This window comes from Dromaius novaehollandiae, chromosome 9, assembly GCF_036370855.1.
Source record: "Dromaius novaehollandiae isolate bDroNov1 chromosome 9, bDroNov1.hap1, whole genome shotgun sequence".
NCBI lineage: Eukaryota > Metazoa > Chordata > Aves > Casuariiformes > Dromaiidae > Dromaius > Dromaius novaehollandiae.
The window spans coordinates 12605638-12623181 of record NC_088106.1 but is presented as its reverse complement, the minus strand read 5'-3'; the positions used below and the strand labels follow the sequence as shown (position 1 = coordinate 12623181).

The 17544-nt window shown below is 60.2% G+C and overlaps 2 protein-coding genes across 2 annotated transcripts in view; one reads left to right on the top strand and one right to left on the bottom strand.

The window, feature by feature from the left end:
- Nucleotides 1–9547, top strand: part of COPS7B (COP9 signalosome subunit 7B) — a 29260-nt gene extending 19713 nt beyond the window's left edge. Inside the window, exon 7 of the mRNA XM_064516738.1 lies at nucleotides 8998–9547. Within this exon, the coding sequence (XP_064372808.1) occupies nucleotides 8998–9123 (126 nt within the window). The 3' untranslated portion in view covers nucleotides 9124–9547. The remainder of the gene's footprint in view (nucleotides 1–8997) is intronic.
- On the bottom strand, nucleotides 6–4218 carry NPPC (natriuretic peptide C). Its single transcript, XM_064516739.1, has 3 exons — nucleotides 4007–4218; nucleotides 2412–2731; nucleotides 6–419 (listed from the first exon to the last, which is right to left on the bottom strand). The coding sequence occupies exons 1-2, from the start codon at nucleotides 4097–4099 to the stop codon at nucleotides 2429–2431; spliced, it is 396 nt and encodes a 131-aa protein (XP_064372809.1). The 5' UTR covers nucleotides 4100–4218; the 3' UTR covers nucleotides 6–419; nucleotides 2412–2428.
- Nucleotides 9548–17544: the final 7997 nt, after the last annotated feature.

The window sequence follows — 17544 nt, the reverse complement described above, 5'->3', positions numbered from 1 at the left end:
ACTACTTAGGACAAAAAATGTTACAATGCTTGACTTTTCTTTTAGTTACATAAATAATTTTTTTATAAATATCTCTTTATAAACAATATATAAATAGCTTTACAACATAAATACATTTATGCATGACATGAATTTACAAACAGCAACGTTATACAGCTGGCTTCATCAGTCTTTTGGAAAAGCACTGTCCCTTGTCTTGGTGAGTGTTTGTATATATAATATATATATAAGATAGAGAGCACTTTTTAAAAAAATAACAAAACCAAAACAGCTGGTGCCATGACTCCTCGTACCGAAAAGAAAAACACAGCCACATCTTTTGTCCATTTTGGGGTGGGGGTCTCTGCTCTTCTAGGCGTTGCCTGGGGGATGGCCGTGCATGGCCACGATGGGAAAAAATGGACTACTGATTCAAAGCCCTGCAAGGAACAAGAACAAAGTGCCTGTTAGTACTTGCCATACAACAGCCATTACAAGTCCTGAGCTGAACCCCCCACTAGAATAATCTGGGCATGGGGGAGGGATTAAGTCAGCAGAAGACCGCTCCAAGCCTTTTGCTCATGCTACTGCTAGGAAGAACCTAACCCGCTGCTTTTTAGCTCTTTGCTACTTAATGGCAGAGACTGAGGGAAACTTCCTGCTCCCCCTTGTCCTGGGTCTAGCAGGAATCTTGAGGGTCTTTAAAGAGCTTAGCTTTTCATCCTGTGCACCTCTGGCTTAGTCAGACTTTCCACCTGTCTGAAGCTTTACAGACATGAAGGGACTGGATCCAGAAACTGAATGCAAGAGCTCAAAAGGAGTTTGGCCTGGAGATCCTTCCACCTCAGTCCAGCCCCAAGGTTTCTGTCCCTTGCGCCTGGTAAGGAAGTAGCCAAGGGATGGGTCTGGTTGTGGTTGATGAGGGTCGGACCTGGCTGGGACATGAGCTAGGCAGGGATGCGAAATGAATATGAAAGAACTTTTCCTGATGAGAATTTAATGTGAGAGGATGGTTGCGAGCTGGATACATAGTATGTGTTTGCCTTTCAGAGCCCTAGGCTGGGTGCTGCCTTGGGAATACTGAGGAGTAGCTGGACAAGGGCCTGCGTCAGCAGAGAAACAGCACCGACCCCTCTGGGCAGAGCCACAGACCAGCGCTAATGTCCTGTGGGCCCTGCTCTTCCTCCTGCTCTCTCCAGCCAGAATGCCGGCATCTCTGGGTCCGGTCCTCTCCGTGCCCGCTCACGTTACTGCAGGACGAGGGCATGTCTCTCCAAACGGGGCAGTGCTGTGCCAGCGGCACTAAGGCTACAGGAAGAATATTCACTGACCCGGGCTGCACAGGGCAAGTGGTTACCCCAGGCGTGAGGGGTTTTTGCATAAAACCTGCTGGCAGGGTCCAAGCTGGTGGTGGCTCGCTCCCACAGCACAGCTGGGCAGAGCTGGCAGTGGAGGAGCTGCCGTGTTTCCCCCAAACTGGTTGCTGTGGGGAAGTGACACCTTTCTCATCAGTCCCTAAAAGCCCTGACAGTGGGGTGCTGTGGAAGAGCTTCTCACAGCTTCTACTAACTTGGTCAGATGCAAAGGCTGGGCGAGGAAAGCACTATCCTTAGTTGTGCTGAAGAGTAGGAGACAGCTGGGCAATTTGTGTGTTTTTTTTCCCTTAAAATAAATGAATCGGAGAATGGCTGAGACAGGTACCTTGCTAATCCCAGGCATGGGGGAAGTATATACTTCCCTCCTAAATGCCCATTTATGAGGTCCCAGGTCACCTGCACCCGTCAAGCACACAGGGCTCAGGGCAAGGGGGAGCATCCTTGGAGCCTGTGGGGTCCTGCTCACGCGGAGAGGGAGCCCTGGGAAATCCAGCCATAATTGTTGAGGAAGCTATTGACTACGGCAGCGGTTTTGTATCGTTCTGCAGATGTAGTTAAAGTATATAGTGGCAGGGGGGTTATTGGAAGGGTGTAATTGCCACTGAGGCCAACTTTGGGGCCCTGCTCTCCACTGACCGGCAGCGCCCAGGGAGGGCTCCATCGGTGCAACTCACAGATTGCTCAACTGCCTAATTAGTTTCAGCCCTCCCATGCCGCGTCCCCTGCCCCAGAGCGCTCGTCCTCGCCGGTGGCCCCGGAGCCAGGCCGGAGCTGCTGCCCTCTGTCATGGCGCAGACCGCAAGTAGCGTTTTTGGGCTGCTGTGCGCCCCGCGGACAACATGTAAGGAGGTTTTTGGTCTATAACCTAATTTGTGCCAAGTCTTTAGGGCAGCAGTGGTGCTGCTTATAATTACCGCTACCCTCCAGTTTACACTGGGTGTGTTTAGATTTATATAATTTATGTTCTGTGCCAGATAGGGGATGTGGGGGGGGGACCCGGGGGCGCCGCCGCGGAGTGCTCGGCGCTGTACGCGCCGCCGCGCCGCGCTCACTCACCGCCGCCAGGGGGCGGCCTAGCAGCCGAGGCCGCTCATGGCGCCGATGCGGTCCAGCTTGAGGCCGAAGCAGCCCTTGCCGAGGCCCTTCTTGTGGAGGCCCTTGTGGCGGCGGGCCGGCGGGTCCTGCAGCAGCCGCGCCCAGCCCGCCCGCGGCCGCGCCTCGGCCCGCGCCTCCCGCGCCTCCCGCGGGCCCTGCCCGCCGCCGCCGCCGCCGCCGCCGCCGCGGCTCTTCTCCTTGTCGCGCTCCTTGTCGCGCTCGGCGCCCGCCGCCTCGGGCGAGCCCGCCGCCGCCGCCGCCGCCGCCGCGCCGCGGGAGCCCTGCGGGGGGAGAGGGTCAGCGCGGCCGCGCCGAGGAGGTCGCTGCACCGCCCCCCACAGCACCCCCCCCGCAGCATCCCCCCGCACGGCGGTTGGTGCCCCCTGGCCAGGGTCAGTGCACCCCCCCAGCACCCTCCAAATACCGGGTCGGTACCTCCCCCCAGCTGGGGTCAGGGCATCCCACCCAGTAACCCCCCCCTCCGCCCCCGGGCAGTGCCTCCCGCCACCCCCGACCGGGGCATCCTCTGCCCTCCCCAGCTCAGGCCTCCCCCTCGGTGCCCCCTGTCCCGGGGCACCTCATCCCCCCCTGCCCCGGGCTGAGGTCAGTGCATCCCCCCCCAGTCAGTGCCTCGCTCCCTGGCTGGGGTCAGAGCCCCCCCCCGGGGGTCACTGCGCCCTCTGCCAGCTTTCAGGCCCCTTGAACTTGGTGTGTGTGGGGGTACGTTGCTGTCCCCAGCCCAGCGCCGGGGGGTTGCTGTACCGCTGCCTCGCGCCATGGCGCCAGCCGTGACGGGGAGGCTGGTGTCCCCCTTCCTGGGCTCACTGACCCCACCTGGGTGACACTTTCTGGTTCCCCCCCCCCAAGTCCTCCAGTTCTGACTCCCAATTATTGGGGGCACGGCCCCCCTCCTTCATCGCTGCCCCCCTGCATCTCCCCGGCCCCCATCTCTCTCCCTGCTCGGGGCTGCGAGCCCTGGGGCTGCTCATCCCCATTTATCTCCCCGCATCCCCCTGTCACCCTCTTTTCCCCAGCCTGCACCCCAGCTCCCTATAGGGATCCCCCCCTTGTGTCCTGGGGCCCCCCCTGGTCCCTGGCTCTGTGCCATTGCCAGGCCCCCCGGGGCAGCATCACCCATGGCCTCCGGTGCCCCCCTTGCCTGGGGACCTTTCCCCGCTCGAGGTGTCCCTTCCCTGGGGATGCCGCGGTGCCGCTGCCCGGGGCACGGCTGCCCACAGGGTTCCGGCCTCGTGCCCAGCCCTCCGCGCACCTGCTCCGGGTCCGCTCCCTATTCCTGGGGCCCCCGGGGCACAGCTGGAAAGCAGCTGGCTGCCCTGCCCAGCCCTGACGCCCGGGTGAGGGGCACCTGGCATCCTACCCCCGGCGCTGGCCTTGGGGCTCGGGACACGCACCCCGGCGTGGTGCCTGGGATAGGGCGGAGAAGCAGGGAGGGCCCCAGCACCCCCCCCCCCCCAGGGAGAAGCACCCTGTCTCCGTCCCCTGTGTCCCCCCCGGCCGCGGGGAGCCCCGCCGGGACGGGCAGCAGCCTGCCTTACCTTCTGCGGGAGCTGGGACGCCGGCTTCGCCTCCAGCCTCGCCGAGAGCAGCGCGAGTAAAAGTCCCCCGGCCAGCAAGGGTGAGACGTGCATCCTGCGGGGCTGGCGAGCGGGGGCCGCGGCGAGCGCAGGGGAGCCCCGCCAGAGGCTGGCGGTGACTCAAAGTTGGCAGCGGAGCCCGGAGGTCCCTCCTGCCGCCTGCGAAGTGCCGAGCTAGTGAACTTGGGCTTTCTGCTTCATTCATTTTATAACCCAACCTGCTCGGTGATGTCATCTAAACAGCCAGGTCCAACCCGGCCTCCCACTTCACAATAGCAGGAATTTAAAGGGGGGGGGGGTCGCTTTCCCCTGGCAGGAACAAATGACACATCAGCCCGAGGCAAGCGCGTGGGGACTCAGAGAAAAAAAGTGGAAAGAGGGGGGCATTTGGCTGATCCCCCCCTCATGCCCCCCCCAGCCCTGCCTCTGCCCAGCTGAGGTGCCCCTGGCCCCGCTCCTCCCCCCCCCCGCTGTCCCCGGTGACCCCCGCTGAAGAGCACGGGCCAGCCTGGGGTTGGCTCCAGCAGGCTGGGGGGGCCCTGGAGGGGGGGGTAGAGTCCAAAAGACAGAGAGGAGTGCGAAACACACTTTTTTCCGACATCCAGGATTAAACCAGAGTGTGCCCATCCGTCTCCCCAGCGTCTGTCCCTGTCTGCCGGGGGGGGCACTGCCCTCCCTGGCAGCGACGCTGGGTCTGGGGGCACAAGGGATGTGGGGGGCAGTGGCGCCGCTGCAGGGCATGCAGGTGAATGCCTCAGCTTGCGGGGGGGGGGGGGGGGGGGGCGGGAGCCGGTCCCTGCGTCTCCCGTCAGGGCTCGGGGGCTGCAGGTTGCCTCCAGAGCTGGAGAAGGGGCTTCGCCGCTGCTGCCACCCTTCCTTCGCACGGTGCAGTCGGTGCCATGCGGTCCCTGCCGGGGACAGGGCCCGAGGGCCAAACCCGCGCCATGCCATGCCCAACGTGGCCTCCAGCGCTCCCACCTGCTGCCGGAGCCGGCGGCTGGGCGAGGGAGAAGGACCTGCTCCCTGGGTTACCCCTGGCAGTGTGTGGGGGGATGTGGCCGAGGGCTCAGCCCCGCGCTCGCCCCCTCCCGATTCAGCGCCCAGGTGGGCAAGATTTGTGCCTTGCGCTGGGGAGGGGGCAGCTCTGGGGCTCCGCTCGCTCTTCTCCCAGGCATCGCTGAGGGAGCTCAGCACCATCCCTGGCACCCCAGAGGGACCAATTTTTTCTGGGACCACTCCAGAAGAAAGGCACCCCCCCAACTGCTCACAGAAGCATTGTGGGTGGATTGCACCCAAGAGAAACCCCTCCAAAATCCCCTTCTGGGGACTGGGGAATGGTCTCTGCTCTCCCCCCTCTCCCTGGGGGGCCCCTCCAGACTGGTCCTTTCACCTGGCAGGAGCTGCCCTTCCTTGGTCTTTCCAGGCTCTGCTGCTCCCCAGCTCCCTCGGGAGGGAAGGGCTGGTGGGAGCTGGCCCTGCTGGGGGCCCGGGGCTCTTTGGGGGTCTGGGGTGACCCTGCTTGGGAGCAGGGAGATGTTTCTTGCTCCACAGCCCAGGCGCTGGGCACGGGACATTTGAAGAAGATCATCTTTTTAGCTCCATGTGAACAGGAGCTGGAAAGAGAAGGTCTCGGTGGTTTTTCCATTGTGCCTGCCAGGTGGAGACAATTTGGGCTTTTTGGAGTGCAAAGTTGGGCTTGGGCATTTGTCTGTGTGTAGGCAGATTAAGGCGACGGAGTTAATATATAGCCAACCCTGAGTGCCAGGTAACCGTGGGTGCACGCAAAGAGCAGCAAGAGGCCCCTTCGCTCCTTCCCTGGGCTGAGCTCGCCTCCCCGCGAAGCTCAGCCTGGGCCCTGCAGCGCAGCTTTGCTGGGGTGGAAGGAGGGGTGGCTTTTCGAGGGCTCTGCAGCACTGCCCTGTTTCAGAGCCATGCGGAGGAAAGGGTGCAGGGGACAGCTGAGCTGGGACCTCCGCAAGCTGGGGATGCCAGCGCCGAGGCCTGGACGTCACTGGCGGCAGGGGCAAGCTGGGTGGGACAGGGTCCTGCTGCCAACCAGCCTGTGCTGCCTCCCAGGTGCTGATGCTGAGGGCAGCTGTGCCCTGGGGCTTCTCCCAAGGGCCACCCAAGAAAGGGAAGGAGACAAGGTGCGCGCATTAAGAGGAGATATCTTGGCACGGCTTGGGAAGAAAGGGCTGTGCGGAAGGCTGCTTGCTGCAAGCCCCCTGGAAATGCTGGGGACGTGGGGTAGGGAGCCGGCTTCGGCGCTGCTCTGGCAGCTCCTCCCTGGAGGATTAGAGCATCGCCACGAATACCGCAGCATGGTCAGGTCTCAGCCAGCGCCTTCCCACATGAGGCTCGCTTCGCGCACTCTTCTGGGGCTTTTATGAGCGTGGTTTTCATTAGCGTGTTTTCTTTGTCACACTGTGCAGAGCCTCAGTTGGGGGGGGGGGAACTGTTCTTTATAAATCCAATTAGTGTTGTTATTCAAATTACCCTGCCTTTTCTGCTGAAGCTTGCTGGAGTCGGAGACGCGGCACACACAAAGCCATTTCCTTAACTAAAACCAGATCAGATCCACCAGAGCTGTTTCACAGTGACAAAAACTCAGAGGGGAGAAGGGGCAGGCGGGAAGGGGTTAATGGCTGGTGAATCTTTTGCTTTGTGGCATGGGGGGGCCTGAAAGCTCTTAACCCTTGGAGGGATGTGCCTGTGCTGGCCCATGGCTTGGCGGGGGGCTCGCCCAACCTGAGAGCTGGCAGCTTCAGCTCACACGTAGAAGTACCCGGACATGGAGGAGTGGATGGGACCGTGCCGCTGAGGGGGCTGCATTCACTGCTCGCTTCCCGTGGGTGCTCTCTGTAGTTGTGGAGAGCAAGGGGGATCCGGCACAGCGTGACCAGGGTGCCTGGGGTCAGGTCCTGCTCTCTGGAGGAGCCTCTCTGCCTCCACTACCACAGGGGATGGATGGAGACTGGCCGGCTCCTCTGCAGGGTGGCTGCGGGGTGATATACCCCTCCGTGTCGCACCTGGGGACCTGAACAGAGCTGAGAGCTGTGGGGGCAGAGGGGGGCTCACAGGGCTTTTCTGACCCTGAGAAACGGCAGGGTTAACCCAGGGTCTGATGGCCCCTGCTGGGGAGGGTTGCTGGGCATCACCCCAAACCCGGGTGCATCCCCCCGCTCTGGAGAGTGCTGTTGCCAGGGTGGGATGGCAGGCTGCAAGTGCTGGAAACTGCCTTCAAGCAGAGAACATCAGCGCTGTAGGGCTAAAAATTGGGAAATGCTAACTGGCAAGTCTTACCGAAGCAGGGTACACCCCGGAGAAGGGGGCTCTGCTGGGTTGGACTGTCAGTGTCCACAGCCCGGGGAAGTGAGAACAACGTGCGCCTGTGCGAGACAGTGCGCAGGTACATGCGCTTGGGGACCGAGGGGGACTCATCCAGCCGTGACCGGTGCCAGCATGATCTGGAGGGTGGGAGGCGATGGGTCATCAGGGTAACTGTGAAAACAGCACGAGGAATTTCTGCAGAAACCTTTGGTCACAAGGAAGGCGTGAGCCATCCTTGGGGGTGTGGGTGGATCTTACTGGGCAGCACTGGGATTCCCGCTCTCCCTGCCGAAGTTAAGAGCCAAGTTTCAGGCATGTTCCTGAGAATGACTCCCAAAAAGGTTTAAAACTTGTCTGAGGTCTTCCCACCTCAACCTGTTTAAAAGCAAGACAGAAACATGGACTCTAGCCCAAAGAGAGCTCTGCACAGCAGCAGCAGAGAGCTATCCCCTTTTTTTCCGCTGGCTCTTCATTAGGGAGTATGTTTCTATGTTGATTTGGGGAAATCACTGCCCAGATTTATGTTTCTTCTGCTGCCTGTGGGCCAAGGTGTGGTTCATGCTGGAGTGGAAGATAACTGTAGTATGAGGATTTCTAGCAGATGCCACATATTAAGACCATTTGTTCCTTTGCATAAAGGAACATCAGAACGGTGCATGAACATGTTGGAGACACCAGAACAGCAGACATTTTCCTGCGAGCAATGGCCAACATTAAGACCTGTCAGTTAAGCAGGTCTGAGCACTGTCCCAAGCTCAGAGGTGCTAATAACAGTGTCTTTGGAACAAACTCTTGAAACATTGCTGCTCTGCCCATCCTGCCTGGATTGCTCCATGGCTGCTTTGAGCAGGGCCAGCCAAGGGGGTTAATCTGCATGGGAAGCAATCCATGGGAGGCAATTTTCAGCCGTGAGGCTGCTGGGCTCCATCGTGTGCTTGCCATCTTCTGAAATCTCCCAAGGAGGCAGGTGTCAAGGGTCTGGGCTGCAGAACTGGACACAAGGATGGGAGCAGATGAATCTCCATCAACCTTTGCTGCTCCTAAAGTGACAGGATGAAAGTACCTGAGATGCTTGCGGCAGTGTTCATAGGGGCTTGGTGGCAGGAGGACACAGATAGGCCCCAGGGGTTGTTTGGCTCCCTGGACACCAGTGAATGGTTCTTACCCTAGGAGTGTGCCTAGGTGTGCACAGGACATCATGAAGAAAAGCACAAGGTCCAGGAAAGGAGCAGCAAACCTGGCCTGCGGGCAGGCGGTGATGGGGAACAGAGCAGGTACAAGGAGGTAGGAGTTAATTCCCCTTCAGCACCGACACCAAGTACCAGCCCCCAGGAACACGATAGGCATTGGTCTTTGCCAGGAGAACACTCTTCAGGGTCTGAGGTCACACAGCAGTAGCTTTTTTTATTATAAAGCCCATCAGGGTGGGACTAGATGGGAAGTAAAGTGTGCTGAGGGATCTCAGTGGGCAGGGACTGCCCTCTGCCACGACTGTGCTCTTTGAGAGTGGGCAGGTGCCAGCAGTGTAGGGAGAGGATTAACTGCTGTAGGGGGAAGGAGAAAAAAGGAATTTTATCTCTAAAAGGTTGTTTTTCAAATTTTGTCCTGTTTTGGTTTTACAGTGCCTTTCCATGTGTCTGATGATAGCAGGTTCAGTGAGAAGCGGTTTTGCATGGGGAGTTCAGTCTTGGCTGCAGGGCCAAACGAGCGGCCCCCACCACGCATGGCGGTGGCAGGGGAGGCAGTGAGGAGGTGACACGAGGCATAACCGACCCATCTGGTTCCACCGCCTGGGCAGGACGCGGCAGGCGATGCGCCTCGGGAAGAGCCTCTTCAGCATGCTTTTCTGCGGAATAACCTTATTGCCCCCGGCTGGCTGTCTTCTCCTGTCCCAAGGGCAGGAATGCCGGGCAGAGGGCTCAGATGCAGCTGCTGGGAGCCGTGGACCTGGGCACCCAACGGGACGGTGAGTGGGACAGCATCGCCCAGCTCCCCGGGGTGCAGTGCTCCTGGGTCACGTGGTGCGGGGTGCCCTGCTTTGCCTGCGAGCCCGGGTCTCTACATCTGAAATGCTGATGGCAGTTTTCAGCCTGTTTGAACATCCCTGGTGTTTGTTTTGGATGGTTCTGCTGCATGAGGTATTACAGGAAACAATAAATGATTTTACATTTTCCCCTGTCTCCTTTTGGGTCTAGAAGAGGGCACGGGTCCAGGACACACGTGTGTCCAACATCCCCTGTTCCCAAATGGGGACCATGATGGGGAAGAGGCCCCACAGGGCTGCCCTGGTGGACCAGACTGGGAATGGAGCTGCAGCTGTGTTGCCTGCCCCAGCAGAAAGGGCAGGGAGACCAGGAGGACATCCCCATCCCTTCCCACCACCCCAGGGCGGCACACCTAGGAGTCAAGGAGAAAGCCCCAGGTAGAGGCACCCAGGGCCTTTGCTAGCAGAGTGACAGCATCTTGGCAGGAGGCAGAGACACCTGGACTGGTGCTGCTCGGTGGCACCGACACATTTACCTCCAAGGGTTTGTTTAGGGGGTTTTGAGAAGCTGGGCCTAAAAAACAACCTACTAAGGTTCATTTCTCATGAGTGAGCCCCATAGTGGTGGCCTGTACCGCTGCCAATAGGTCCTCCTGGGCTGGTGGGAGGTGGTGGAGCCGCTCATGTCAAGGGAGCCCCACGGAGGGCTTGTCCTCATGCCTTCCCGAGCTCCCATCTTCCAGCTGATGCTGTGGCTTGTGGCATTTTGTCTGGGTTACCTGGGATGCTCCCGCCTCCTCCTGATTTCCGGGTGTTTCTTTTCCTTGGGGCTGAGCTGAGGTGGCTGCACTCCAGGGCCGAGTTGCCTCCCTGGGTTGGCTGGAGCGGGAACATGACATTTTAGACTTTTGTTGAACACAGAGAAAATTAAGCAACTATAATTCACTGGTGAGTACATGTTGTGAGTCTCGCTCTATGTCTGTCCACAGAGGATATGAATTGCATTGCCTCCAGCTGTCGGCGGCTTTGGCTCTTTAGCTAAAGTAGGAGCAGGTCGCTGGGATTTTCCAAGCTAAATGCTCCATCTTTTCTCTTTGTCCTCCCTTTCCCAGATGGTTCCCCCCAAAAATGGGGGTCTGGAAGCATCTCACCTGCCTGCAGGCCCCGACATCAGCCCAGGCCGTCTTTTTTGGCACTGAACATCCCCGTTGTAAGAGCTATTGCCCAAAGAGTTTATGGCCTGGAAAGGCCAGAGGGCAGGTTATTGCTACCATGTTTGTCTCCCCGGAGGAGGAGCAGAGGCTGGAGATGTACTTTGTGCAGAGTACCCAGGGAAGGAGCCTGCAGGCCAGCTGGGGACAGACCCCAAGTCTATGGCCACGGGGGATCCCGCGGCCCCACGTAGCCCTGGGGAGGGTCGGTGCCGTCACATGCTATATGCGCATCCGGGACGGGCGAGCAGGCCTTCACTAGCCCCACGGCTCCTGGCTTGGCAGGAGCCTCTGACACCTGGCTTGGCTGTGGGAAACGCTCCTGCTCTTGGAGAGACAGCTCCCTGCTGGCTCTCCTCCTGACGGGCCCTGAAACTCCCCGGTCCTCCTCCGAGCTGATTTCCAGGGAACCCAGCGCAGGGCAGTGGGAAGCCCCTTTTGGCATGGGTCCTCCAGGGAGAAGCCTTTGGGTTTCCCCAGCCATTCCTAAGAGCATCAGGGGGCCGAGGAGGACGTGAGAGACCACGGGGAGCCCTGTTTTGCCAGGAGCCAAATCCATGGCGTCTTGGGGACGCTGGTGGCCGAGTGCTCGGGAACAGGTCCTCTCCGGCTTGTGCTCCCGTTGAGGCCGAAGTTGGGCTTTCCGTCTTTTCTTTTGATGGGGGTTAGCATGGAGGCCAGACATGAGTGGCCTCAGGTGGCCGCGAGCGGTGCCCCGGCCGGGGTGAGGGGAAGGCGCCAGCCCGGCCACGCCGCCACTGGCGGCCGGGGCGGATTGACGTGCCGCGGACGAGGCAGGCGGCGGCGCAGCCTTGCGAGGCAGATAACGGCCTGCTTGGGCCTCGGCCATGCCTGGGAAAGGCCGGGGAGCGCTGGCGGCTGTGGGCTCTGCCCGCCGCCCCGCACGGCAGCCCGTGTGGACGTGCGGGGCTCCACAGCCCTAACCTCTTGCAACCAGACAGAATAACAATGCGAGCCCGCTCACATATAATGGCCACTGTTTGCTTGAGATACAAAGGCGCAGGGCTTTCACATGAGGTAATACTGATAAGTTACGCTCTCATTCACCGCTCCGCCTGCCAGCAAGCAGCAGGGCTGGCGGCTGCCCCCGCTCGCCTGCGCTGGGCCGGCGGGACGTGCCCTGCCGGCCCCTCGGCCGCGTGGTCTCTGCCGGAGCGTGACCCGCCGCGGCCCCTCTGCTCGCTGTCCCTGCCTGGCCCACGGCCCTGCAGCATCCCCTGCCTGTGTCGGCCCCCGTGGCGGCTGCCCAGGTGCTTTCCTGCATATGGGGCAGGGGATGGGAGGGTGATGGCTTGGGGGGGTCATGCAATGAGTTTGCTGGTCGTTGGGGTTTGCCAGGCAGGTCGTGAGGCTGGGGCTGGTGCAGCGGTGCGGTCTGTCAGCCCCTGCTGGTCTCAGATGTGCCTTTTCTGCCTCTCTGCGAGCATCAGGCAAGGCTTGAACTCACTGCCCATCCCCTGCCCCTGCTCCCAGCCCCTGGGGGCTTCCCTCAGGCCCCACAGCTCAGGCGCCTGCAGGGCAGCTCCCCGGCACCGCAGTGTGGTGGAAACCCATCACCGTCCCTGATGGGAACAGGTGCCTGGGACACGGTCCATGTGCCCTGTCACCACTGGAGCTGAGAGCTTTCTCTTCCACAACTGCTTGCAGCTTTGTCAGGAGGCTTGTTCTGGGGAGAGGGACTAAGGGAAACCAAGGGCCACGTTATAAAGAGATCTGAGCAGCTAGAACCGGGGAGGATTTCAGGGGAAGAGATCTGAAGACATCCAGGAGAAAAATTCAGGCAGAGCAGAAGGCAGCAAGGCATTGAACCTGCTGCCCTCACGCCCTGCCCCAGCATCCCATCTCTCTCCTCCACTGTCTCCTTCACCTCTTTCTGGGCCTGTTTATTCCTCCCTGGTGAGGCCTGGTTCTCCTTTCCCTTTGCTGGACAAACAGCCAGTCAGGCGTCTCCCCCTGCCTGGGGGAGAGCTGCCGGCATTCCTCCAGGCACTGTTTTGTCTAAAGGAGGTGGGAACCCATCAGTCCTGATCTTTTGTGGTATATTTCCCAACCCAGAGGTATGGAGGGCTTGGGAGAAAACTGGAGAAGCTGAAGGACAGGTGGGGCAAGACCATATTTGTTGTGACACAGCTAGCAGATAGGTATCTGTCATGGAGAGATGTTTTTTGACTTCTTTATGGTAATAAATCTATCTCCCTCTCCTCTAACCCCCGAGCATACCTCCTTTCCTTAGGTCAAGGTCTCAGACAGCTCCCCATGCCTAAGCAATGTCAAAGCGAGTGAGACTCTGGCGTAACTCTTTGGAAGATGCTGTAATTGAAACATTTTAAGGGTGCTCAGAGGCTCCAGAGCAAACCTGTGGCCAGGCTCTGCTCTGCCTTTGAGCATATCCTCATTGTGTGGGTCTAGCCTCTGACGCCGGAGAGACACAGGCAGAGCACCCCACTGCTCTCAATCCCCACTTCATTTCCTGCAACCCAAAATATTTATTATCAATGAAAGATGACATCAGGATTTGAAGGGGAGACTTTTGGATTCGTAGCGTCTGTATCCACTGGGTGGGATGCTGGAGGCAGACGGACTTGTAAGAGGAACTGCTCTGCTCTCATCCAGGGTTCCCCTCTTTTAGTCATCTTGGGGCGGCTCCATCCACTTGGCCAGTCACTCCTGATTAACACTGATGTAAACGAGCTCAGGGCGGGCCCTTGCTCCTCAGCAAAACCACAAGCAGCAGAAGAGCCAAAGCCTTCGTAAGCAGGGCGCTTCCATCCAACGAGTCCCACGAAGCTCTCGTCTCGGCCGAGGTGCTGCAACATGTTCCAGCCATGAACGTTGGTAGCAGCTACCAGTCACTGCCTGGGGGAAGATGGTGAGATAATGCTGTGCTGTGGGAAAGCAAGCCGGGACACTAGGCTGGGCTTGCTGCTACAGGACCCTGGGGAAGGAGAGTGCGGGGGAAAAATCTACCCACGGACCTGCTGCCTTCCAGAAAGCACACGAGCTGCTGTCGAGGGTTCTGGGAACGGCAAGGAGGTGAGTGCTCCTTTCTGCTCTGCAGCCACGAGGACCATGTGGCTGGAAGATAACGCGGCAGGCGAGACTGAAGCAGCGCAGCCCTTCCCCGCCTGCCTGGGAGGGATTTGGTTTGGCGAGACCCTGCATTGGTGTGCCACCCACTGCCATGTTTGCCTGCGCCCTCTTTCAAAAGGTGTGAAGGGAGGGTGTGTGCTGCGCAGGGGTCTGCTGGGGGCCCACAGGGCCCTGGGAGGGTGACACATGCTTGTGCTATCTCTTGTCCCTCTGGGCCAGTGATGGGGCACAGCACAAGATGGGGCACAAACACAGCCCCTACCCCATGGACCAGGCCAAATTTACAGGCCCACAGCCGCTGCTGGGAGCAGGGAGCTGGGCAGCACACTGCAAATCTGCGGGGGCTGCGCCAGCTCCTTGTGCAACACGGGCCCAGCTGGAGGCAGGGGGCAAGGATGATGGAGGCGTCCAGCCATGCAGCCGCATCCCTCCCACCACGCATGATATCACTGCTCGACCGCAGGCGTGAACGCAGGCGGCGAGGCTAACAAGCGCCGAATCCCCCCACTCCCCCCACCCCGGCCTGTCATCTCTGGTGGAACGAACGCGGAGTGCTGAAGCCCTTGCAGCTGGTGGTACCACCTGGTGCACAAGGGAGCCTGGCCAAGCTATGGGCTTGGCTCCATCCCCACGGGGGTGAAGAAGAGCAGAGACACAGCGTGACTCAGCGGTGAGGAGAGGCCAGAGGAGCTGCCTGCTCCCACCTGGCTTGCGCAGCGAGAGGATTGGTGGGGCTGGGTGCGCTGGGGTCCTCCCTGTCCCATCTCCAGCTCTCCTGGGTGGGTGAGTTCCTCGCATCTCCCCGTGGGGACAGCAGCCCAAAGGGACGACATGAGCTAGCCCAGCGCAGCTGGGGACGTGCAACTGCTGCGTCTTAGCAGAGCACATGCCAATCGCTTTACTTAGGTGGTGGCTGGGAGAGGGGGAGGAGGGAGAAGAGCATGCACCCTTCCACTGAAAGGGCGATCCCACACAGCCGCGCTCCCCCCCAGAGCCTGCTCCAGCTGGGAACGGCGCATGCCCTCCGTCCTCGGTGCTGGGGGGGACCAGCTGCTGCGCAACTGGCAGCTCTGCTCACATGGAGGAGGGCCGCTTGCTGTCTGGCTTGCGTGGAGCCTGCTGCTCCCTGTGTGCCCGGTGTGGGGGCTGCTGCCTCCCAGGTGTGCCAGGGAGAGGGCAGATGTGCCCTCAGCTAAGCCCTCGCTCCCCTCCTGGAGGTGGCCAAAGCTGCCAGAGCGAGGGCAGCTGATAGTCTGGGCCTGTCTTTCAGCCCAGCACCAGCAGTGGTGCTGGCAGACAGGACCGCAGGCTCAGCCCTCTGGCTCTGCACAGTTCACGTGAGCAAGACATGGTGCTTTTGCCAGGGGGACCCCAGTGGACGGGGAGATCTGACTGTGCTTTTGCAGGCAGGTCTGCAGTGTGCTCCCCTTGGTCCCCATGGGAAAAACTGCTGTGCTGAGGACAGCTCCCTTGACCGACCCAAGGGCTAGAGCCGGAGCGGTCTGTGTCCAGCACAGGCTGGGAATCCCATCCTCACAGCCTCCCTGAGCAGGGCAGCCACTGGGGAGAAACTGTGCACACTGCAAGAGACCCTTTGGGGTGGAGGGTCTGTGACCCATGACTACTCTATGAAATGTCCACTAGAGAAAGCCTACATAGGTCTTGTCTGCTGAAGCTGTGCAGCAGCAAGATGCTCAACTCACACCAGCAAAGCTCACCCCAGAAGTTTCCCATCAAGCTTGCAGGGCTCTGAGATCCCATCACAGTTGCAGATGAGACCAGGATAAAACGGAAGGGAGAGGGACGTGAGATGGCCACAGCTAGTGCTCTTAGCCTCCTTCTGTCCCTACTGTATTTACAAGTGAACTTTGCAGCCAGTGGAGACTGGCGCTCCCCGAGACTGAAACCTCCTTGGCTCCAGCAGGGCAACCACAGCCCAGCTGGGAGCTGCCCTCCCGGGGCTCTGTGGGTGGCTTTGCACAGGGGGAGCCTGGTGGAGTTTGGCTGCTGTGGAGAACTTCACCTCCAGCCTTTCCATCTCCAGCTTTCTCAACGTGGCTTCAGGGAGGGCTCAGCAGTGCCAGCTGGCAGGAAGGTCTCGAGGTAAGTGTGTGTCTAGGAGGAACAGGACTGGCAGTCACAGGTGACACTACGCCCTGAGCAGGCATCACAGAGTCTTGTGGCCTCTACTGGCGATGGACGCCAGCTCGATGTGGGGCATGACAGAGCAGGCATCTTCCCCACCCCAAGTGAAGGGGCAGCACAGACAGCTGCTCAGACCCACATTCCTGCTGAAGGAAAGGCTGAATGCAGCACACCTTCCCCGCTGGAGCCCTGCTTGCAGATGTCAGCTCAAGGCCCCTTCAAACCCTTCCTCCACGTCCTGAGGGGCTGCCCCAGGGAAAGAGCTCAAAAGAGGCTGATTCCTTTCCCAGGAGTGGTGCCATGAAGCTAGTTTCTTGAGCCCCAGTTTTTCTTCTGGCTGAAATTCTTTGGCAAACCCAGGCTGAGTTTCAGAAAACAGCAGGATGACCAAACCACCTATTCCCAGCCAGCCAAACGCTGGATCAGACTCCGCTACAAATCCCTGTGGAAGGCTTGCAGCCACAGACGGAGAAGGGAGTAAAAGTCCCAGCTCCAGAGTCCTGTCGCTTGCTTTAATGTCACCCTCTGATGCAAAGGCTCTGACTTATCTCAGCAGAGATCAGGCCACTGCCACCCAAAACTGTGACTGTCATTTGCTTGGATGATGTAGTACAGATGGGCTGGAGGATTCAACAGGTTGCCGCGTGCCTGGCCGCCAGTGCTAGGGGAGTGGGAAAGCCAGTGGCTCAGGAAACAGGAGTGCGAGAGCCTGTCCTGCTCTCCTTTGCAGTGAAGGTGAGGCCACATAGCTCTGGAAGGTTTCCCCACACTGCATTTGAAGGCACAGATGCCCTCAAAGCTCTGAGGGTCTCCAAGGAACTGAAACACCAGTCTCGCCTCTTTATAATCTTAAATCAGCTAAAGCTATTCTTTTTTGCCTTTCTGACAAGAAACTTTGGCCGCAGCAGGAGCACTGGCAGTGAGCTGGACCAAAACCATGCCAGAGGCTTCAGCTGGCGCTGGCTGGAAAGGTGACTCTGCAACAACTGGGGATGGCTTTGCAGGCTGGTGGGGAGGTCTGGCTTTGCTCTCCGCTGTGGTGCGGCCAGCGCTTTCCCTCTCCCACTCCCCATGGTGCCCTGGCCCTGTGAGGATTGAGGCTGGTTGCCTACTGCCACTAACCGAAGTGGGGCTGCAAGCCAAGCCTGAGCCCTCCCGGCAGCTCCCCTCTCCTGGCGGTCCGGGCGGACCCAAGACAGGCTCTCCTCCCGCCTCGGGAGCCCTAGGGGCAGCCCACCAGCCTCCTTACGGCCGGGCCTCCTGCCTGCCGTTCAGCCCGCTCTCCCCCCCCCCCCCCCCCCGATCCCCAGGACCTGCCCCCGCTGTGCCCCAGCCCCGGGGACCGTCCTGCTCCTGCGAGGGCTGTGGGGGCTCCTCCACGGGCCCTGCCTGCGAGTGGCCCCCTCCCTTGGGTGAGAGGGGCTGGGGCAGCCTGGCCCCCTGCGGGGGCCCCCTCATGGCCCCCTTCCCTCAGGGCAGGGCCCCCAGGCCTGGGGCTGCGCCAGGTGCTGCACACAGGGCCCACGGGATCGCAGCCCGCCCCGTGTCACCGAGGCTTCCCGGGGGCTCCGGCCCGGGCTGTGGGGCACTGGGGGGGGAGTCCTGCCCCAGCCTCCCGCCACCGCCGTGGGTGCGGAGGGGCCGCGGGGCTGCGCCTGCCCTGCGCCTGCCCTGCCAGCTTGGGAGCGAGCGCTTCGCACCTGAGGCCTTCTGGGCCC